This window comes from Balaenoptera musculus, chromosome 5, assembly GCF_009873245.2.
Source record: "Balaenoptera musculus isolate JJ_BM4_2016_0621 chromosome 5, mBalMus1.pri.v3, whole genome shotgun sequence".
Lineage (NCBI taxonomy): Eukaryota > Metazoa > Chordata > Mammalia > Artiodactyla > Balaenopteridae > Balaenoptera > Balaenoptera musculus.
In genome coordinates, this window is record NC_045789.1 from 114,829,396 (window position 1) to 114,854,258 (window position 24,863).

Here is a 24,863-nt window from a genome sequence, read left to right on the forward strand (position 1 = left end):
GATAAAGAAGATGTGGCACATGTATGCTATGGAATATTATTCAGCCATAAAAGGAAACAAAATTGAGTTATTTGTAGTGAGTTGGTTGGACCTAGAGTGTGTCATACAGAGTGAAGTAAGTCAGAAAGAGAAAAACAAATACCGTATGCTAACACATATATATGGAATCTAAAAAAATATATATATTGTTCTGAAGAACCTAGGGGCAGGACAGGAATAAAGATGCAGATGTGGAGAATGGACTTGAGGACAAGGGAAGGGGGAAGGGGAAGCTGGGATGAAATGAAAGAGTGGCATGGACATATATACACTACCAAAGGTAAAATAGCTAGTGAGAAGCAGCTGCATAGCACAGGGAGATCAGCTCAGTGCTTTGTGACCACCTAGAGGGGTGGGATAGGGAGGTTGGGAGGGAGACAGAAGAGGGAGGGGATGTGGGGATATATGTATACATATAGCTGATTCACTATGTTATACAGCAGCAACTAACACCACATTGTAAAACAATTATACTCCAATAAAGATGTTAAAAAAAAACTTCTTATTTGAGGACAATGTTTTAAGCAATTACATAAGCATTAAAATGGGCAGAAGAACTGAACAGACATTTTTCCAAAGAGGAAATGCAGATGGCCAACAGTCACATGAAAAGATGCTCAACATTGCTTATCATCAGGGAAATGCATATCAAAACCACAATGAGATATCACCTCACACCTGTCAGAATGGCTATCATCAAAAAGAACACAAATAACAAGTGTCCGTGAGGATGTAGAGAAAAGGGAACCCTTGTACACTGTTGGTGGGAATTTAAATTGGTGCAGCCACTGTGGAAAACAGTATGGAAGTTCCTCAAAACTACCATATGACCCAGCAATTCAACTCCAGGGTATATACTGAAAATAACCAAAAGCACTAATTCAAAAAGTTACATGCACCCCAATGTCCATGGCACATTATTTACAATTGCCAAGATATGAAAGCAACCTATATGTCCATCAACAGATGAATGGATAAAGAAGATGTGGTATGAATATGCAATGTAATACTATTCAGCCATAAAAAAGAACAAAGGTTTGCCATTTGCAGCAACATAGATGGACCTGGAGGGCATTATGCTAAGTGAAATAAGTCAGGAAAGGACAAATACTGTTTGATACACTTACATGTGGAATCTAAAAAATACAACAAACTAATGAATATAACAAAAAAGAAGCAGACTTACAGATATGGAGAAGAAACTAGTGGTTACTAGTGGCGGGGGGAGAGGGGCAATATAGGGGTGGGAAAGTGGGAGGTACAAACTATTGTGTGTAAGATAGGATCAAGGATGTATTGTACAACACGGGGAATATAGTCAATATTTCGTAATAACCATAAAAGGAAAGTAACCTTTAAAAATTGTATAAATTTTTTTTTAAATAGGGAAACTAAACAAAATAAATTATTTCTAACTTGAAAAAAAAAAAAGAATTTTTCAAGTACCTCACAGGATACACTGCTAAACTATTTACACCTTTGTGGAAAATTTATATAACATTTTCCTTTCACAGTTGGTCTCTCAAAATATATTCTTCCCTGTGTCATCCATACTAGATGTAATTAAGGAATTATTCTTATCTTGATTTGTATATATTAAACTTTTATGATATGTTTAAAATTCCTGAGAATAAAATGTGTTCTCTCAAAAAAAAAAAAATAGAAAATTTATGTTTGCAAACTTGAATGCAAAATTCTTAAATTGAGATTAAAGTGCACAAAAGAGGAAAATGTCAGAATAGCTATAAAATACTAAACAGATTATGGCATAGTAGCTTTCCTCCTTTTTAACTTCTGCATGATTTGTAGTATGTGTAGCAATGTGAACACATTATAGTCTATCCAGAGTAATTAAAGAGATATTTCCTGCCAGTTGATCCTGTGGTGCCTCGGCAGGTTCACTCTTCCATCTGCTGTGGAAACATTCCTCTGTGTGTAGATTATGGAATCAATATGTTCAGAGGTTAATTCAGTGAGAGGCGTTAATTATGTGTGTAACCCTCTTTAGAGCTCATCACTTCTCTAACCCTCAAATGTTCTAGAAATAAATAATAAGAGCAATTAAGAATTCACATAAGACACTTATTCTCGTCTTTGACATTTGTTATTATATTTCCCAAATGTGAAGTGGTGAAAAGTCTCATATATATTCCTGCTTAACAATTTGTGTTCCATTTGAGCTCACAGATAAAATTGCTGCTCTGCTTTCAGTAACTTGCATGCAATTTCAAAATTCATTTAGTCTTTTTAAAGTAAGGTAGAATAGTGATCTCCTAGGTGCAGAGTGGACACAGCTCTACTCACGATGGGAAGTCAAATCTGTTCACTGGCATCGCCCCTGCCCCACTCTCCTCCTAGCTGCATCTTAAAAGAATGAGCCTTTCATGAGGACATATTCACGTGTAATGTTGACATAAGGTCACATGCTACAGAGGTATGCATTGAGGGGAAATTTCCTCAGAGGGGTTTGGAAATCAGGGCCATATTTTCCTTAGAAAATTGGGATAGAGCTAGAAAAAATCCCCAGAGTGAACATCAGCTGCAGTACCAGGTTTATTCTATTTCAGTTTAGGAAAAATATTGTGATTTTGACATTTTCATAACTTATCAAATACAAAGTAATTTTCCTCTTATGCACATGTGTGACTAGCATTAATATGATTTTGGAAACGTTCTGTTATTGGCATGACAAATATCAGCTTATATTATAACACAACATTTACAGTCTATGTGATTAATGAAGATACATGTCACGGAGTATAAAATAAAACAACCTACTGATTTATTTGTTTTCTCAAGAGTCATTGTGAAGACAAATTATGTATTTAGTTAAAAAAAATTCTAGGCACAGTAAAATAATAATATGCTTAAGGAGAATTTTAAATATCCTTATGAATAATGCTGATGGAAAATATTCCATAATCCTCTTTATTCAATCATACTAATTTACCAGAAAAATATTATCATTATTGGACTGTCCAAATCAAATTATAGGCAACACTGATTAAATATATCATTATAAATTAATTTCTAATTCACTATGGTAGAATTGACCATACATTTATTCTGTAATTATGTAGATGCCATGCATACATCTATAATTGCTCAGCTGTGAAGGAGCATGTGTTAATAATGGACTTTACTTTTTGTTATTTTTCTTACCAGTCAATTCCCTTGTGGTAGTTGTTGCCATTAAAGAATTGGACTTCTTCAAATGTTTTGGGGCTGGGGAGATTGCTGATGATGGAAGGGTGCATAAGAAGAAATAAATAAAGTGCTGTTGTTCCTATTACAAAACAGGAGGCAACAGGTTATACAGCAATAAAAGAAGAGACATATATTGTAACAAAATTTTTGCTCAGAAAATAATATGCAAAAGACCAAATCATTCCAGTATCAAAATGATTTCCTAAAAATCAGTTGAGTGCATTTCATGTGGCAATGATGTGTTCTTATATTAGTCTTCATGATTCTATTGACCTAAACACTTCATTTAATATGAGGACATAGTCAAAGTCAAGCAGACTGGTAGATGATACAGCTAGGGGAGAACTTCAGAAATCAGGTGGTTCAATTTCCCTCCTGGAGTCGGATGAGTGGCAAAAGTATCAAAGACATCGAGCACAATACCTGAACCTTAATTAATATTATATTCAGATCAATTAAATTAAATCAAACTATTCAAAAGATGTTGACCTGTGCAACTCTGTACAAGTTGCTGTAGTAATGATTGATGATAAATCTTGATAAGAAAAATACATTTGCTGGCCTCGATAGACTTAAAGTGTATCTGTGGACTTGAGTCAAGTAAACAGGTAATTGCAGCGTAGTGAGGGAGGTCCCATGATAAGAGCAGAGTGTTTTTCTAATACCTGAGAAAATGGGTGATTTATACTTGGGAAGTCAGTGAAGACTTCCAGGAGGAAGCATTTTTTAAGGTTGTACCTTAAAAACGTGTTTCCAGTAAGGCTGAAAGAGGAGTGCAGGATTCTGGAAGATGGCCAGTTGAATGTTCTACCCTGACAAGATGGGACAATCAAGTCTGATAGCTGAGACACTAGGCTAAACAGACTGGCTGATAGAACCCACTGAGTGTACATATCACAGAAGGCACAAATGTCACCTCTAAACCTGAGTCAGGCCAGAAACTGGGGACCACAGCAGGAAGGATCATGAAGGGACTGGCTCTCATAAATCAAAACTTCCCTTATGGAAAAGGTTATTTCTTTTGTAACGTGTTGCACCCAGGAGATTCTGTTGGATTTCCCAGCCCTAGGAGAGCTTGGAATGAACTACGCAAGAGGGCTGGCACAACAAAAATGATAGTAGCTGGGGATCTGGAAGCAGAGAAGATCGTCAGAGAATTGTGTATATAAAGGAAAGTAACAACAGATCTCGGGGGACCTAAGAAATCCAGAATGGGTGGCTCCTAGTGAAATGTGAGGACAAAAATTAATAAATGCCCTTAAGGAGATTTAATTACTAATTGAAAAACATATTTAAAATGAACAAATATGGAATCAAATTATATAAAAGTAACAAAAAATATTAAAGGAGTCAGAACTGGTTAAGAACTGAATTAGAGGCCCAAAGTACAGAAGAACTATCTCAAACACACTGAAAAATTTAGACATGAAAGTTATGGGGGGCAATAGCAGTCTTGAAGAACTGATCTGATTTTCTCCTGAAAATAAAAGGAGTTCAAAAAGGAGAAAATGTGAGAGGAGGAACAAAAATCTTCCAGGGAGAGGAAATCAATTAGAGATGGAGTAGTATAGAATAGCAGCTGGAAGGGAACAGGGAATCCAGAAGGTTTCTTTCTACATACTTTTTAGAATGGGGCCTACATAAAAATATTTAATTGATGATGAGAAAGAAGCTTGTGTTTGTGTGTGAGAGAGAGACAGAGAAAGACAGAGACAGAGAGAGACAGAGAGGGAGATTTTTTGAGACACACAAGAGCTGAAATATTAATAGGTTAACATCCCTGAGATGTTGAGATTGGATGGTTCCAGGGTAAAGATACAGGGACATTTTTGAATTATTGCTGAATATTTTAAAATGAATACTCTATAACCTCATTTGGTAGCATGTACATGTTTAGCCACCCTGATGGTCACAGAATTGCACCCAGAGCTCCCCTGGGCTACAGAAAGTCAAAGCCTTTATGCTCTGAGCCATACACCTTCACGCTGCCAGGAGCAGGAGGGATGTCGGGAGGCCTCTGAGAGGAAGGAAGGAGAAAGCAATTTCAACCAGGGACAGTAGACACATGGCCTGATGTTCATATGATCAGCCATAAAATCTGGGTCCATGGCCTCAAAATGTGTATTTACTTTATTATTGCCTGTGCTTTCATCTATCCTTGACATGCATTTTTATCCACTGTCTTTGATATAAATATTTTGTAGAGGAAGTTTCTCACACGTTGTAATGCTCTAAGAGAAACTTTGTTCTATTTTATATATAATCAACTTCTTTTCAGTTTTACCAGAGTAAATGTACCAGGGTAAGTCAGTCAAATTGTGAGAAATCAATATTGACAATGGGAAATCTGATCTTCTAGAAGATTTAAGGCCAATGAATTGTGCTTTCAGAATTATTGTGCTAAATTTAACCCTTTTGGAAATCCTCTCCTACCCTAGTAATATCAAAATTTGACCCAGAATCATGAAGAATGCCCATGTGTCCACAGGATTCTAGTAGGACTACGGTGTCAACTTTGAGTGCCTTAAGCCCAGGCCTATCCCGCTCCCTGTCTATCCCCATTCACTGCCCCACTTTTAGCTGATGGAAATTTTTTCCAGGATTCAGCAATGAGGTGGGATATTTCATCTTTCCATTCTCACCTCAGAACAACTGAGCAAATAGGGGTTTGAGGACCACTTTTATATCTCATGTTTATTGCAAGGGATGCACGGGTCAGGTTTAATTTATTTAAAGACAACTTTGCATTAAAGACCAGGTTCTTAGCATTTATCTGTGCCCATCCTCCAGGGAATTTACAGCCTCTGACAGCAGTGGGAGTTTTACCAACTGAAGCAACAGGAGAACAAATGAAGACTTCAGACTTCTACGATTGAATGGATTTTAAGAATTATCACAATCATTTTCATAGCATATAAAATATTATCATCCAATTTCTTTAACTTGTTTGCTTGTCTTGGGAAGGCCAAAACCAGCTAAAAGCTTTATCATTTCCACACTGGTAGGTCAAATATTAAAATCTAAAGGTATAAGTTATTGTCTGTAAATACAAACAGCAAAGAAGAAAACTAGATTTTTTCTTACTAACCTGTAGTGTTCTAGCAGATCTAAGAAGTAGTAATATTCAATGACAAATGGTAGAAGATATGACTTTAAATGTCTAGCATGATTTTACAACATAGGAATGTTTTGTTTCTTTAGTAGTCATTCCAGTGTTAGAACTGCTGTGAGGGAGTTGGTAGAAAATTAATGCACATTTTAAACAATAACAACAACAAAAGTGCTATATCTGAAAATATGTGCTGCTTTTTTTCCCTCCCTGCACATGTAACTTACTATTGTAATACAATTTATATTTATGGAGGAGGAAAAGATTTCAACAACCAATATCTAATAGTCTGGAAATTTTGCCCACAACCTTTAAAATGGTCTACATGCTTGTATTATAAATATCTTCATCTAGGCCAGTCTTATTTATTGTGACTGTTTGTCTTGTGTTATGGTTTGTGCACTCACTGATGAAAAAGTGCTTCTAGTCAAAGTTGTGAATTCAAAATACAGCAACTCAGTAAAAAGTTAAATTAATCAGGACATAAGCAAAGTATATAAAGCTGTTGCATGCTGAAGAAAGTATAAAATATTCTAATTGAAAGTATCATTTCATTGGCGAAATACTTTCACTCTCTTTTATTACATTCTTATACACTTGTCCTTCAGCACAGGAGAAAATATCAAGGGAAAAAAAATGCCTGATGAGCCATAGGTGTATCATAAAATAAGTCCAAACCATATTCATATATAATGATTATTTGGAAAACAAACCACACAGGTAGAATATTTGAAGGTAATAATGACAGTGGTTCTGAAAAAAAATCAATTCAAGGTTGATATGCAGTGTAAAATAATTTGAATCAAGCCAAAGCCCTTTGTTATAACTTAATTCAGGAGTTAATTAGGCAAAGCCATAAAAAGTAGAACTTAAAAATCAGATATCACAACTGTGACATATAAGCTCCAAGTTGTCAAAAATGTGATGTCTGTTGAACAGTTTTAAAATTGATAGATAAAAATTTAGCCCATAAGTCTAATTAAATGAGCAACTTTAGGGTCTCTTTGAGGATCATGGCATAAAGACGATCCACAGGAATGAAGAACAATTCAAATAATGAACTTGCATGGGTGTCTAAATATTTCACAAAGCCAAACAATCAAATACCATATGACCATGTGTTTCATGACAAAAAAAAAAAAAAAAAGAATGCAAACAGCACAGTTGGCTGTTCTTACCTGTTTTTTGTGGCCCAATTACAAGGAATTTTGGTAAATGGTCACAAGTTTTCTCTCTGGACCAGATGTCTTTGTGTCTTTTATCATCACATGGATTCTGCAAGAAGGAAGAATAATGAATCTTACTGTGTAATGAATGCCTAGCTCTGTTCCATAAAAATTGTTCAAAAGACAGGATCAACCTCTTGCCTGATACCCTAGAACTAGGAGTTAGACCTTGTTCTGGTTCTGGTTCTTTGGTTTCCAAATTGTTTCCTTCTAAACTGGCACCTTCCTTTCCTTCAAGGTTAGAACTCAGCATCAAGTCGCTCCTGCCGGTCATCCTTCTGAGGCTTGGCTAGGTTCTAACTGCTGAGATTCCACTCTGTCTCTGAATTCATGTTTTACTTCTGTATACCTGAGCCTTAACTTGTCTCTACCTGGTTTGAACATAGTTTCTCAGTTTTCTGTGCTCTGCCCTAATCGTTCTTATTTTTTTTTCCCGAGTGGCTTGAAAACCATCCTTCAACTCCAGACTTGGCCAACTTTTCCTTTACTTTTCACACTATGTGCTATTCTCTGCTGATCCAGATAATCTCATAGTTTGGCCCTACCCCACAAGCAGATACCATGCAGATCATGATTTCTAGCCCCTACTTCCCTCCTGAACTGTAGACCAATATTTTAAATTGCATATGTGTCACTGTTGTATAGATATGGTGAGGAAATGCCAGACCTAACATAGCCATCTGTCCAATTTTATCCCCATCTCAGTGTTCTCCTGTGCTGGTCTCCATTCCATTCCATTCCAGTGACCAGATTCATCATCCAATTCATGACACTTCTGAGAATTAAAAGAGCCCTTAAATGAAAGTGATACAATTTTTGAAATATCTATTGACTGACAAATTGGTTTTATTATATTGGTAATCAAATTAATAATTATATTCAAAAATCATTTTCACAAATAGAATTCTTTCTAAAAATATGTTGACCATTAAAACAATTATAATTTTACATTTATTATTCAAATATTAAAAATAGCATAAGATGAATAATCATTTATGGTTCACATTTATGTACTTTAATCAGTTTTTTAGCCATATCTTCTCTAATATCATGTCAGGGGCTTATTACCATTGCTGGTTTTTCAAAGCCCAGTGGTCTGGAGCATGCTGGGACATGCCCTCCAAGGTATAGGCTGTGTTATTGTACTTTGCAACTGCTACTACTAAGATAGAAGCACAGTGCTGGATGGGCTTCTTTGGGTTTTGGACGCAGCATTTTTTTTTTTTGCCCTAGGAAATATTGCTCTGAGTCACTGACCGGATGATGCAGAAACCTGCTAGTTTTGAGTGGAACCCAGAAGAAGAAAGAGCCCTATAAGAGGTAAGACTGAGGTCCAAGCAGCCCTCCCACTTGGGCCATACATCCTGCCAGACCCATGGTACCATGGCATCTATGGTATAAAATTGACACCAAAGAGAGTTTTGGTCAAGTCCCAGAGGAGAATCACAGTGTACTCCCCTAAGGTTCTGCAGCAAGGTGTTGCTGGGCCCTGGAAGAGATAATGCTTGTCATGGATTTTCAAAGTGATCATGTGGCCATTAATTGGCCATCATAAGCTGAGTATTGACAGACCAACCAAGTCATAAGTTCAAGTGTACCCAGTAGCAATTCATTGTAAGATGGGGTGGTACCTCCAGAACTGATTTCAAGAAGATACAAAGGCTATAAGTTAACTTTATAAACAAGTGCCCAGACCCCATGTCACCTATCACTGTTCCACTCATGTCTCTATATCAGCTCATTCTTATAGTTTCATGGAAGGTCCTCTATAACCTGCTGATGGAGAGGCGGAAACCCTAGCTTGGTTTGTAGATAGGCTGACCCATATGTTGGTAGAAGCCTAAACTGGACTGCAGCTGCCCTACAGGCCCATTCAGGGAGGTTCCTAAAAACAAATCGTTAAGGGAAAGTGTCCAGTTGGCAGACTTCTGGACAGTGTCTTTGGCCATCCACATTTTTGCAAATAGACTAGTAGCCCAAGGTAAGGGTATAGCGGACTAATAAGCAGTGATGAATGGGTTAGCCAAGGAACTTAAAGGAGCAAGACAGGAATATTAGGGCTACTAAGTTCTAGGGAAGAGGCAGGTGGATGGACCTGTGATAGTGACCAAAACGTGTGATAATCTTTGTATTGCCCATTGATGTACACCAGAGAGTATCCAATGTAGAACTGCTGAACAACCAAGCAGTCAGATGATTTAGCCAGTTCCCAGCATTCCCACATGTCATGTAACCTCTGTTCTCAGCCAACCCAGTGCTGAAGCAATGGGCTTATGAATGGAGAAGCTGTGGTCGCAAGACAGAAGCCATTCCTGGGCTTCCTTCCCCCAAGTCTGCTTTAGTTACAGCTGCTGCTGAATACCTGACCTGTCAGTAACAGAGGCCAGTTCTAAGTCCCAGAAATAGCACTCTCCTACCACTTAGTAGAAAATTGATTATGTTGGACACTTCCATCCTTAAAAGGGCAGTGACTCATCCTGATCCCATCTGACACATATTCAGAGTATGAATTTACCTTCTCTGCTTACATAGCCTTAGCCATCATCACTATGCAAGGCCTCATGGAGTGTCTGACTCATTGACATGGTATCTCACATAATATTGCTTCAGGTAAAGGGACCACTCTTGACAAAGGAAGTGTGATAGTAGGCTTATGCCCTTGGGAGTCACTGGTCCCATCACGCCTCACTATCCAGACCTGCTGGCCTGATAGAGTGGTGAAAGACTGCATGAAAGATACAGTTGAAGTACCAGCTTGGAGATACACTGTACTTCTTAAATCAAAAGCTATTGGTTGGTGCTGTGTCTCCAAAAGGTAGTGTAGCTGTGTCTAGGAATTAAGGAGTAGATGTAGGAGTGGACCCATTCACCATCATTTCTAATGGCTTAATTAGAGAATTTGTGCTTTCCATCTCCACAACTTTAAGGTCTATTGGTCTCGGAGTTCTGGTTCCCAGAGGAGAGATGCTTCCACCAGGAGGCCCAGGAGGAGGATCGCCACACTAAAAGTTGCAGTTTGTACCCATTCACTTTGGATTTCTTGTGCCAGTAGACCATCAGGCATGCAAATGAGTTACCATCCTGATAGGGACAATTGACTCTGATCATCATGAGATGTAGAACAGCTATTATACAGGGAGAAATATCTTTGGCACTCAAATAATTCACTAGGTTACTTGTTGATACTTCCACGCCCAATTTTAATAATTGAGAAAGCAGAGCCACCACAGCCTGATTAGGGTTGGGCTGGGCACCAGATCAGAGTCTACCATAGTACACCCCTTGCTTCACAAATTAAGTTATCTTTATCCAGGCACAGCCTTCCTCTGTCATAATTCCTAGGGAAATTTACAAGAAAAGAATTAGTGAGACAAACTAGAACTGTTGCTACTGCAGTTGGTCCTGAGACTGTACCTGACCCACAAGGCCAGCCATCTAGACCAGCGGAAGTGCTAACCACAGGTGGGGGAAATCCAGAATAGGGGATAGAGGTGGGAGAAACTGTGCACTGGTTTCAGCTTTGGCGCCAACTGCAGCAACAAGGTTGCAGTTTCTCCTAATGACCTTCCTCTTATAGGTTTCCCCAGGAATAATGCTCACGATTGTGGAAAAGTTGTTCCTGGGTGAATCAGTGCAATATGAGAAGCAAGTATAGCTATATGGTACAGGGTATGGACAGGGGTGTGTGGCAGACTGAGTGCTCTTTCCTCCACTGAAGGAAAATCCCTATCTCTGGCCAATGCAACACCTTATCCCCATTCCCACCACACTTCCGCCCCCAGCTGGGGAGATTGAGTATTGCCCTTGGCCAATAGGAGCTACCTGACAGGAAGTTGTGCATCCCCGCCCGACACTCCAGAGGTGGCCCGTGTCCAGTGACTGACTGATACAGGGGTGTAAAAGCCTGACCAGCTTGCTTCAAGGTGAGACAACTTGTGTAATTAGCTCTCTCCCTGCAGATCCAGTCAAGGATCCAGACTTTTCCTATGACCACATCCATGCTCTGCTTTTTCCTGTTCTACATTTTCCCTTACAAGCTTTTCCTGAAACCGTTTCCTCAATAAATCATTGAACCAGAGCCCTACCTCAGAATTGATCCCAGTGCATTTTCCATTACCATCTTCCGTTGGAAGAAGAACAGAGTGCAATATAAAGAGACCAGTTATGTATGCATTGTGTGAGAATTAGCCTTGCAAAAGGTTAGGCTATACATCTTGGATTTCTTGATGAATTCATCTATAGAAACTGTGATAAAAGGAGTTAATTACAAGCCGATAAACTCAACATTCTTTATTTTACATAAAAATGAAATTTTATTTTATTTTTACTGGTGTCTCTGTTTTCTGCAATCTTTTATTCAGTGTTCAATCGCCAATCCTCTATGGTCTAGTTTCAGCTTAACTCTCTAAACGTAATTTTCACTAGAGCACAGAAGGCTAAACTATCTTGTCTCCTTTTCTTCCTTCAGTAACAGAGTATCCTCTTGTTCAGTCTCTGGGTTCTCAGCTACAGACTATATTTCACAGTGTCTCTTGAATTTAGCTTTCTTCCTATGAATCATTTCAGTTTAAGGAAAGTGAGCCAAAAGGACGTAAAGTATCTTCTTAAGGATAAAGTTGCTCTCCCTAGATTTTTCCTTTCCTACTTACTGCCAGCTGTAAAATGGCTACAATTGCAGCATGTGCCTTGGGCTCAGAGGTGGAAGCCATACATATGTCGAACACCTGCCAACCTGGGGCCCTGGATAATCATGTGGAACAGAGCTATCTAACTCTTGTAGACTGCTTGCCCATTTTTAGACAGTTGTATGAGGGGGAAATACATTTCTACTTTATTTAGCCAGTGTAGTTTTGGAATGTCATCATTATAGCAACATTGCCTATACTCTCACTCAATGTGTTTCAAAGCACTTTGCGAGAAGGTAAAAAAAAAAACATGTGTCAGAATGTGAATTACTGAACGGCATGCTTAAACAAGAACATCCTGCTACAGGAAAAAAAGAAGATTCCGGATGATGCAACCAGCTGCTTAGTGGTATAGATTGTTTATATGTTGGCACAAACTTCTTGTCTCATGGCGAATCAGCAACAAATAATTCAAGCCTGTTCGTGGACCACACTTTGAGTAGCACTACTCTGAATTAACAACTGCCAACACCAACCTAAAGCTTCAGTTCTACTGTATTCACTACTATAGATATACCTGCACCTGAATCTTTGAATTATTTATCTTTCTGTGCAATGCTCTTATTTTTTCCCCCACAATACAGTCAAAATCTTGCCAGTTCTTCCTGCTGAAGCTAATATCCGCCATGAACCTTCCCTATTTATTTTGCAGGGGCAGCACAGCCCAGTTGCTAAGAGAGTGAGCTCAGGAGGGAGACTGTCTGTGTCTTAAGGAATTTTCCTAAACTCTCTGGACCTCAGATTCCTACCAAAAAAATAATGATTGATATTATCTACCTTGCATATAGGTCTATATATGCATAAATATAAGTATATTGCATAAATATATTAAATGAGTTAATATATTTAAAATGATTAAATCGTGCTCTGTAAAAGAAAGTGCTTATTCTGTAATCCCACATTAACTTTTTTCTTTCCTTTGCCTAGATTAGTTAGGCAGTTGGAGCAGCAGAAAGAGATTACTCTTGCTGATGGATTGGCTTCTTGCAGATATCCATCTGCAAGATAAGAGCTGACTTCCTGGTGCTTGTCAGAAGCACCAGCACCTGAGGTGCCCCTCCTCACAGCCAGATGGCTAGACTTCTGGGATACCCGATTTGGAAATGGCTTGGAGTTTCTTCAGGCAAACCGGAAGCTATGGGCTGTCTTACCAGACGACCCGTTTCAGGCAAACCGGAAGCTATGGGCTGTCTTACCAGACGACCCGTTTCAGGCAAACCGGAAGCTATGGGCTGTCTTACCAGACGACCCGTTTCAGGCAAACCGGAAGCTATGGGCTGTCTTACCAGACGACCCGAAGACTCCTATGTACCCCTAATCCAGTTGATTTCTGGGTATTCTGGCTATATGGTTGCTGCAACTCATCCAATTCATTGTTTTAGCGCTTGTCGTCCTTCAGGGCTCAATTCACATATCACCCCACATGAGATGCCTTCCCTGGTGAGTGGAGCCAAAGCACTTCCTCTCATTCCTGTCTCTCTGTAACAGCCTCCTGCCGCATTTTCTTCACTGCATTTCAGTACCTGAAATTATTTTATTCAAGGATGTGTTTCTAGTAATAGTATATAATATGAAAACTAAGAGTATAGTTGTATCTATAATAATTATATTCAACTAGAATGTAAGTGCTCTGAAGAGAAGACCTCTTGTCTTTTTTTTTTTTAATAGATTTTATTTATTTATTTATTTATTTATTTATTTATTTATTTATTTAGGCTGCTTTGGGTCTTCATTGCTGCTCATGGGCTTTCTCTAGTTGTGGCGATTGCGCTTCTCATTGTGGTGGTTTCTCGTTGGGGAGCACGGGCTCCAGACACGCAGGCTTCAGTAGTTGTGGCACGTGGGCTCAGTAGTTGTGGCTCGCGGGCTCTAGAGCGCAGGCTCAGTAGTTGCGGCACACCGGCTCAGTTGCTCCGTGGCATATGGGATCCTCCTGGATCAGGGCTCAAACCCGTGTCCCCTGCATTGGCAGGTGGATTCTTAACCACTGCACCACCAGGGAAGCCCGACCTCTGTCTTCTTGATTGCTACAATCTAATACATAAGACGTGCTTGATAATTATGGACTGAAGGATCGATTAACTGCCTTGGGACAGGCACCATAAACATTTAGTAACAAGCATAGGCAGATTTTGATATATGTTTAAAAACTAACATAATATGAACTGTGTAGATATTTTACTTCTCAAACATCCACAAAAAAATTATTCACAGTTGCCAGTGATGTCCTTCATGGTGGTCCCAGAAGCTAGGTCTTGCCATTTACTCACACCATCACTTTAGAACTTAAAAATTATTTTCCTCATATTATCATTTAACTGCTTCATTTGCAAAGAATTTTGCTTTTCAACTGTATTTTAGATATTAAGCAATAGGAAAGCAGTTTCCATTACCTATTCCCTATATATAACTCAACAAAGAAAAAATCTCAGAGTAGGTGTTCAGTTCATTTGCTCAAATGGTTTCTTTATGCTCAGCAAAGTGGATGAGCAAACTGATCAATTATTCAGTGCCACTGTTGAAAGTCAAAGCCTTTTGTGAGACCTCTCTTCATTCTGTAGGTTCAACTAGACCAATTTTATTCTTTATTGCAATACACATGTTTTTGCCATTCAAATTTCTGCATGCAAAACTGGCGAAATAAAACTCTCACAGGACTTCCCTGGTGGTGCAGTGGTTAAGAATCCACCTGCCAATGCAGGGGACAGGGGTTCGATCACTAGTCCAGGAAGATCCCACATGCCGTGGAGCAACTAAGCCCGTGAGCCACAGCTACTGAGCCCTGCGCCACAACTACCGAAGCCCACATGCTCTAAGGCCCACGTGCTGCAACTACTGAGCTCACGTGCTGCAACTACTGAATCCTGCGTGCCTAGATCCAGGGCTCCACAACGAAGAGTAGCTCCCACTCGCCGCAACTAGAGAAAGCCCACGTGCAGGAACGAAGACCCAATGCACCGAAAAAAAAAAAAAAACTTTCATGGAAATAGGCAGATTGATAAGATTTGGAAAGAGTTTCCTTTGACTTTAACACACTGAACATGGATAAACACTTGTTTTGGTAGACAAAGACACTAGTTATTTTAGTTGTACTTTCCCAAGTTATACTGATAGGAGTAAACTATCAAATAAAATTACCTGGATGCTAAGATGTTATAATACTTGCTGTTCCAAATGTTTTTATTATTAACTATTCAATTTACATTACTTCAGTTTTTCCAGTAGGTATCTCACAATCGGTGACATTTGTATACGTCAATTTAGGCAGACTTTTTTAAAAAAATTAATTAATTAATTAATTAATTTTTGGCTGCACTGGGTCTTTGTTGCTGCACACAGGCTTTCTCTAGTTGCGGTGCGTGGGGGCTACTCTTCGTTGTGGTGTGCGGGCTTCTCATTGTGGTGTCTTCTCTTGTTGCAGAGCACAGGCTATAGGCGCGTGGGTTTCAGTTGTCGTGGTGCACGGGCTTAGTTGCTCTGCGGCATGTGGGATCTTCCCGGACCAGAGTTTGAACCCATGCCCCCTGCACTGGCAGGCGGATTCTTAACCACTGCACCACCAGGGAAGTCCCTAGGCAGACTTTTTTTAAAACTGCACTCCTTCTATTTTATGCTCTTTTAGGGCTATCCAGGTGCCCATATTTCGTCTTTTATGTCTCTTCTTAGCATGTTTTCCCTTGTATCTGTTTAATCACAACTTTAATAACAGGATGTTTGCATTTCCTATTTTATATTCTGAAAATGTTTGTTTAGACTTTTCCTACTCTGACTTTCCTTATATGGTCTGAATAACAGCTAACATAATATCTAAGTTTTATTGATCACCTTCTATATTCCAGGCACTTGCTTGACAAAGATTATTTCTAATCCTCAAAGCAACCTGGCAAGACAGATATTATTATCCTTTCTTTATAGTTGAGGAAGCTGAGATGCAAGGTGTTTTATTTAGGTCGTGCTGAAGGTGACACAGCACATTAGTTTCAGATTTGAAATCCAAAGCTGGGATTGTGTCTGCAGTTAAATTGTGTGTGTGTGTGTGTGTGTGTGTTTGTGTGTGTGTGTATGAGACAGAAAGGGAGAGAGAGAGGATCCTGCAATGATTATGAAAAAAAAGGATACATTTGCATGCACTTTCATACTTTGCTCCATTGTTACGGTTTTAATTCTAAAGGTCAGAAAGTTACAAAGCAATTATATCCCTATCTGATTGTTCCCCATATATCTGAAACTGTTACACAAAGTAATTTACTGTTTTTAGTATCTAGCATTATAGATATATTGAAACTTTGAAAATATTCTCAGTTAAAACGGCTTTAGGCAGTGTATATGATAACAGTGTCAGTGTAGTGAAAATGCATGTAACTAGCTCTCACACAGGTAAAGGGGATGCAAGTGGTTTTTGTACATGGAATATATGATGAGGTGAGGCAGATTTACTTTTAAGCAGACATCAGCAAAGTGGACAGGAGATTCCCTGAGGTTATGAACCAGACTTCGTAAGGGCAGTAAATTCTGATGACATCATATTACGTAGAAGGGTATGAGCACTCAGATCTTCCCTCTCTAAGTAAAAATTTCAAATTCACAATCAAGCTAAAAACACATACTAAAAAAAAAAAAAAAATCACACTACTGACCTTATCCTGAAGTTCATATTTTTATAGAAGACATGAAGATAACTTTGGTTCTCATTAGATCTGGTTATTCCAACCTACCTGCCTTTTCTCTACTAAGAATCTGCTCTGCTCACTGCTTCTACACATCTTTCCCTGAGAAGAACACCATGGAATTATAAGTTAGACTGATTATCCCCTCTCAAGTCATGTGCCTTTTCCAGATAACGAGGAGATCTCTAGACCTTAATAGTTGAAACATTAAAAACGCCCAGTGCTCGTGGTAGAAGGATTATTTTGTTAATTAGAAACATTTCCAGGTTACTGGTTTTCATTCTATTCCCCCTGCTTGTTTTCTGCTGTTCTGACCTCACTGTTTAATGGAGAACGCTACGAAAGGTGCTTTTGTTTTTCTTTTTAAATTCTTCTGCTTCCTACTATCTGGATGTGTTGTTTTAAATTTTCTTCTGCTTATTAATTTTGCCATGTACATGTCTTTAAACAAAATCCTTTTCCAAATCTGCATTATACAGTGACTTTCAGTTTTTTGTCTCTCAATGTCATTTAAGCTTAATACAATCCACGTACACCGATGAGGAATTTTAATAGGTTAGGGATATGTATTCTCAGTGTTTCAATCAGCAAATCCGTATGGAGAAACTCTGAGACACACACCATCCTTACAAAGACTCCACTCTACCTGCACACCATGTAAGCTAGGGAGTCCTTCAGCTCCTTGGAAACACCTTTCCTTTCTGCGTGCACTGATCCGTAATGAATGCTCTCTCCACAGAACTCCTGTAGCACTTGATAGTCTGATTCATACTCGGACTTTTCTACCAAAGTACTCTGATTACAGAGGCACATAAATGCCAACCTCTGGGGGTGGAAGTGGGTAAAAGGGGCCTGTGGTTCATGTGTGGATCCAGGGTAATAGTGCCACAAGAGTTGCTCTAAGCACAAACTACCTCTGATTTATCCTAAACCCCTATGCATTCTTCACCATATTACACCACCTTTATTTCAATAAATGTATACTATTTGTATTTTCCCATGAAATAATCTCAAAAGTAAAACTGACCCCAGGAGAAGGTGACAAGTTTACTCTGTAGCTCTGAGTATCTTCAAACAGATAACTGCACACTCTCACATACAATACCTTATATTATTACTTACTGTTTTAAGAATATCCTGTCAGGGAATCTGGATAACCAACTCAATGAAAGAAACTGTATTTTTAAACTCTTATTAATAGGTTGGTCTCATATAATGTATTCAATCATAGTATGACATTTTTAGTATGACATTAAAGTTATCAGACATTTCTGTAGGGCACACACAAAAAATTCAGTTTTTTATTGTTATACTTGGATTAGGGGTTCAAAATATACTTATTTTATGATGATTTTGATTCATAAAGTATGAAAGTATTATAACAATTTACATTTTATTTTATTTTATTTTATTTTATTTTATGAGCTACCTGCAAGTAGTTTTTCCATAACAAAACCTCAGTAAGTTACTTGTGTGGAGAATTTGACACCTGACAAGATTATATTTGCAACTGATTGATGGGAAAAGGAAAATCCATGACTTATGTCACCATTTCTGGATGTCAGAATGTCTGACAGCCTTGTGTAATCAAAACAGTAAAGTGCTTTCTTGTAAATTAAAGAATTAAAATTGTGAGGAATTACCTGAGTATTTGGGAAGCATTCCTGAAAGGTTTAAATACTATTCTGAGTTAAGAAGAGAAATGTAACCACATGGTGATTAGGAAAAATATGTCAGTTGATGATGAAGTCTGTACCTCTGCTCTGACTCTGTGAAGTGATAAAAACCATTCTGGCTATTTCACTGGAATAGGCTAAAGGAGGAAAAAATGGAAGTGAAGAATATGAAATTATAGAACTCTTATTTCCCCAGCTGTGGGGGTAATTACTTACGTATCAGAGTTCCTTTAATCTCAGCATCTCACCCACAAACAATTTCTAACACTTCTCGGAAGGTCTCGCTTTTTTCCACAGCCATGAAACTATTTAAGGCTTCCCTCTCTCATAGCTAGATTATTATCCTAACTTTAGCTCCTCCCTGTTCTTACCTGTCATGGAAATAAAAGCTTCTGGTATAATCTTTTTGGCCAACACTTAAAAAAATTATTTCACTCTCATCTTCAGAACACACAGATAGTTGCTCCTTGTTGCCTATCAAACCCAAATTGCTCTGGTAGTTCTCAAAGCTTTCCTGACTGGCTTGTATGTACTCCTCAAGGTTATGTCCCATTACATGCCTACTCTTCCCCAGGAAACAAATGTGCCACTGTTACTGTTCCTTGTGCACACACATCCCTCTGCTTTTGCTTCTCCATTCGTGAGATTTTAATGACAGTAGCTATGGTACTATGCTAGATTCTAGGTTGCAAACATGAATGAATAAACACAGTCTCACTCCTTAAGGTTTGCATGAGCTGGTGTATGACAAGCACAAGTGTCTGCAATACCATAAGGTAAGTGCAATAATGGAGGAATAAATAAGGTATAGAGTGGAAAAGAGAGGAAAAAATATGAAGACAAATTTTTGATGTCATTTTGTTCACATAACCAGACACTATTATGGTTTGTAAATTACATGAAGGCAAAGACCTTTCTTTTTATTATGTAGGTACTTCAGAAGCATAGGTTGCAAAAACTCACACTGAATACCCCATCAGATTCTTCAGAAGTCACAAGGTATTCCTGATATTTCATTCTACACAGACAGTCGATGGTGGAAGTAGATTTATTTTTCTAAATGTCAAACTACCATCTTGGTGTGGTTGGGACTACACTGGATTAGAAATAAGGCAACTTGAGCTTTAGTCCTGACTTGTCCCTAATAAGCCACGTGACTTAGAACAAGACATTTCACCTCCTTAGGTGTCTAAAATGAGTAAGTTGGTCTAGATGTCCCTAACTTCTCCTGCTCTTACAATCTGTAACTCTCCACGTCAGCATTCCTTCAATAGACACAAACTAATAGAATCTACAGTGTGTATGTCACTAGACCTTGTGATTTGTTTATGTCACAGACATTCAAATCTCATCATCTCTAAGCTGGAGTTGGATGATTTCACAGCTAGAATCAACTAAGGTGCTAACTCCCTAAGGTCAGCACACTGTGGCTTTACTTCCCTGCTTCTTTAATCCTGGAGACACTGGCCTGGAAAGAGAGAAACTGCAGCTCTTTGAGCGTACTCTTGGTCACACGGGCAAGCAGGAATCCACATCACGCTTGGCATGTTTACTGATAGTGAGACTCTGGAGTGACTGACTGAAGATTGAGACTGAGGTAACCTGACAGCTTGAGAGCTTAAAAGCATTGATTAGTGAATGTGCAAGAATCTGACCTTCCAACTGCCTCCATGTTGTGGTTTTGGTTTCTATAATAAGAGTTAAAAAAAAAAAAAAAAGAGGAAACCTTATTCTTTTATGCTTTGTAGTGATTATTCTACCCAAACAAAAAGGGACATGAATTAACAGAAACCCATGAGTATAATTTTAAGAATCTTACACACCAGGAGCTATACTGAGGAGGACGTACTCTAGGGATAGAGGTCCGTGTGTGTCCTCAGCACATACTCTCATGTTAAATAACTCCAAAAGACTCCACTTCCAGTGAAGGGAGCACATACATTCTGCATTGTACTTACCATGCTGTCCATTGACAGATATTCATATTGCACTTTTTAATTAGGTGACAAAGCAGTTTTCACATATATGGTAGTTGGTGCTAATGAAAATTTACATAAGGAACCAAAGGAAATTAAATAGATGTTAAGATTATCATTTTGCACGTTTTCTTTTTATTTGTGGTAATAAAAAAGTGTGAATTGAAAATCTAAGGAAAAATAACTTTTTAAAAGTGAAATGCACTAAATAAAAAGGCATGTTTATAAATACAATAAAGTACCTGCGACATTTAATTTAGAGAATGTATAGCAATGGCAGAGACACATAATATTAATCGATCCTAACTCTGTAGGGTTGTGATGAATGGACTATAAAACATTTAATTAGTGTTGGTTATGCTTAAGTGTTTTTTGTAAAATTAAATTCATGTTGTATAAAGGACACGATGATAACGCCTTTAGCTGTTTTACTTGATGTTATAAATACAAATATGAGAAGAGGAGAAAACCACCAGGGAAAGGAACTCAAAAGTATTATGCACTTTATCTTTACTTGATCATTTGCAGTTTTCTGACACCCTTTATGACTGGCAAAGTTTATCAGATTTGCTTCAGTAAGTCTACTGTTCTCAAAATCTCATGTATGTGAATAATTCCCTGTTCAACTTAACTGCTATTTTGCTTTCTATTCCTTGTTTTCTTTCTTATATATATTTGAGAATATATGGCATTTTTTTTAAATTTTTTTTTTATTTTTGGCTGTGTTGGGTCTTCGTTTCTGTGCGAGGGCTTTCTCTAGTTGCGGCGAGCGGGGGCCACTCTTCATCGCGGTGCGCGGGCCTCTCACTGTCGCGGCCTCTCTTGTTGTGGAGCACAAGCTCCAGATGCGCAGGCTCAGTAGTTGTGGCTCACGGGCCCAGTTGCTCCGCGGCATGTGGGATCTTCCCAGACCAGGGCTCGAACCCGTGTCCCCTGCATTAGTAGGCAGATTCTCAACCACTGCGCCACCAGGGAAGCTCTATGGCACTTTTGTTAATGGGAAATGTTTGCAACTTTATTTTTCAGTCAAAAGAAACCATATAGGGCTTCCCTGGTGGCGCAGTGGTTAAGAATCCGCCTGCCAATGCGGGGGACACGGGTTCGAGCCCTGGTCCGGGAAGATCCCACATGCCGTGGATCAACTAAGCCCGTGTACCACAACTACTGAGCACACGTGTCACAACTACTGAAGCCCGCACACCTAGAGCCCGTGCTCCGCAACAAGAGAAGCCTCCACAGTGAGAAGCCCACACATCACAATGAAGACGCGACACAGCCAAAAAGAAAGAAAGAAAAAAAAAAAAGAATAAATAAAATGAATAAATTTAAAAAAGGAAACCATATAAAGGATATAATTCATGTGATAAAACAGGAGTCTTTTAGTAAACATTTACTCTTGAGTGTTACTTAAATACTCTTATAATAAGTTGTTTTGATAATAGACATATATATGACAACAATAACAAAAATCTGTGAACTCTCTGAAGCCTCTTCTGATTAATTGTGTCATTTATTAAGAACTCCCTAGGAATTTACCTCTATGATGCTATTCAAAATTAAAATAGTCTGGGCTTCCCTGGTGGCGCAGTGGTTGAGAGTCTGCCTGCCAATGCAGAGAATACGGGTTCGGGCCCTGGTCTGGGAGGATCCCACGTGCCGCGGAGCAACTGGGCCCGTGAGCCACGATTACTGAGCCTGCGCGTCTGGAGCCTGTGCTCCGCAACAGGAGAGGCCGCGATAGTGAGAGGCCCGCGCACCGCGATGAAGAGTGGCCCCCACTTGCCGCAACTGGAGAAAGCCCTCGCGCAGAAACGAAGACCCAACACAGCCAAAAATAAATTAAATAAATAAATAAAGTAGCTATTAATTAAAAAAAAAAAATTAAAATAGTCACACTCACAAATGTTTTATTTGTGTATGTATATGTTCTCATGTCTTCCAAAGTAACGTAGTTTCTCAAGGAATAATTCTACTTTCTCATTCTAATTTTCATTTATACCCCCAATCAACTAGCACAGTATTTCATATTTAACAAGCATTAGATCATCATATTTAAAATCATCATAATGAGAACCTACTGCACAGCACAGGGAACTCTAACTCTACTCAATGCTCTGTGGTGACCTAAACGGGAAGGAAATCTAAAAAAGAGTGGATATATGTATATGTATGACTGATTCACTTTGCTGTACAGCAAGAAACTAACACAACATTGTAAAGCAACTATACTCCAATAAAAATTAATAAAAAACAAATAAAGTAAAATAAAATAAAATAAAATCATCATATTAACCAAATCTTATTGGAGCTGGCATGTCTTTGATTATATTCATTCCCTAACAAAATGAACAGTGTCACTGATACCAAAAATATCAATAAATACAATTCTTTATTTTAAAAAAACTCACACAATATTAAGAAATACAAATTCTTCATAAAAAAAGCATTTTTTTTTTATGAAGGAAAAGAAAGAGTAGAGCTTGGGGCCATTGACTCATTTTTGATCATCTGTCTGCCACATTTGTTAAGTTGCTTACTTTTCATTGTTACTGTAACCATGAATTATAGATATCTTATAAATAAACATGTGTGAAAAAAGAATTGATTTACTATCAATGATTTATCAATTTTATAAGTATGTGCGCACTTCTGAGTAACTACCACTTATGGGAGACAAAGCTTTGCCTTTATGAAATTCAACATCTACGTGGTGTGACTATATACACTACAAGAACTATGTCTTTATCTATTTATTCATCTACTTAATATATACACCAAACATATAGCTGGTCAAGCTGCTGAATAAATCATCAAAATAAAGTATGACTTACTGTAGCAGTTTTAAAACACATTTTGAAATATATAGCAGTGAATAAGAATAACAAGGAAATGTTCTGCTGACTTTGAGAGAAAATATTGCATTTTTTTCTTCTTTGCATTCTCAAGAGCAACTAGCCTTGCCTTATACATAGTAGATGCTCAATAAACATATGGTGGATGAATTCCTGACCATATAGACACAGAGGGGCATGTAACACGAATTATGGAATAGAAACACAGGAGAGGGAGAGAGGATGGTAAAAAGTCTGTTTTGCAGTGATTTCTCATTAACGAGGATGCTAGCCCTCTGCTGACTACTTAGCAGGAGCCCATATGATCTGCTCTCTGCAGCCAGCTTATTGATTGTAAGGGTCAATGTAATCTGATGCATAAAGAACCGAGAAAGTGGAAGGTGGCATTTTCCTAGATAAATGGTAAGAAGCAGCTCATTTACATTTTCATGCACTGAGGCTCAGTAGCTCCCACATAAAGTTGAATTATTCATAAAAGCAATCCTAAAACTGACAATTCCTTCTTTATTAATAGATATGATCCTAGCAAAAGATTAGATTTAAAAAAAACCGCACAAAGACATCTTAAAGATAGAACCTGTATGAGCATGAAGTAAAAATTGCTTTTCCCTTTTTTATTTAGACTATCTGTGTTGTACACACACATATCAGGGTCTAGTTCTACACTCTTAGATAAGGTGGTCCTTGGTTTCTATCTTCCTAGATACCCAATGCCTAACCATTTTACTGCTAGTTAGTGCCCACACTAAATGCAAGTCAAAGTGATTCGCTCTGAGAAAAAACCAACAATAAAACAACATCCTCAATGCAAAACTTCCAAACTGACTGACCAACTAACAAAATCCCAGAAAAACAAATCCAAAATGCGAACACTTAATCCATAAAACAAATAAAAAATATTATTGAAGAGAATGAAACTATTGGATGAAGAAGAAGTTTGCATTAAATGACAGTTTTAGTATCTCCAGCAGAGTTCCTAACACAAACTCGGCACTCACAAATTGCTAGTTTCTTTTCTTTCAGCCCAGGAGAGAATGTGCAGTGTTACCTGCCAGAGAGGGTCTTTCTGCTCAGGGAAGAGCTCAAAGTACTTGTGGGCTAGTTGCACTGGAGGCAGAGTTTGCAATTTCAGGTTGGTCCAGCTCTGCGCGAAGTTGGCCAAGTTCACAAAGGTGTACAGCCCTAGGCGGTCATTCCCATAGTTTGACAAATGGGTCATGAAAATGCTGATCTGAAAAAAAAAAAAAATGACCATAAATATCATATGCATATGCTCAAAAGTCGCATACAAGCTCTAGGAAGTACCTCACCTAAACACTGAATTTCATGAGAAGTACAATTATCGTTTCAGGTGGGGTGTTATGGACGGAATTGTGTACACCGCACCCACATTCATATGTTGAAACCGTAACTCCCAATGTGACTG

At 38.4% G+C, this 24,863-nt stretch overlaps 1 protein-coding gene across 2 annotated transcripts in view; it reads right to left on the bottom strand.

Moving 5' to 3' along the window:
• The window catches only part of LOC118895758 (bifunctional heparan sulfate N-deacetylase/N-sulfotransferase 4), a 235,915-nt gene that overhangs the window by 23,803 nt on the left and 187,249 nt on the right, over positions 1 to 24,863 (bottom strand). For both annotated transcript variants that reach the window (XM_036853273.1, XM_036853272.1), the window contains exons 6-8: positions 24,486 to 24,668; positions 7,534 to 7,630; positions 3,202 to 3,325 (exon numbers count right to left, since the gene is read on the bottom strand). In XM_036853273.1, coding sequence (XP_036709168.1) covers positions 3,202 to 3,325; positions 7,534 to 7,630; positions 24,486 to 24,668 — 404 coding nt within the window. The remainder of the gene's footprint in view (positions 1 to 3,201; positions 3,326 to 7,533; positions 7,631 to 24,485; positions 24,669 to 24,863) is intronic.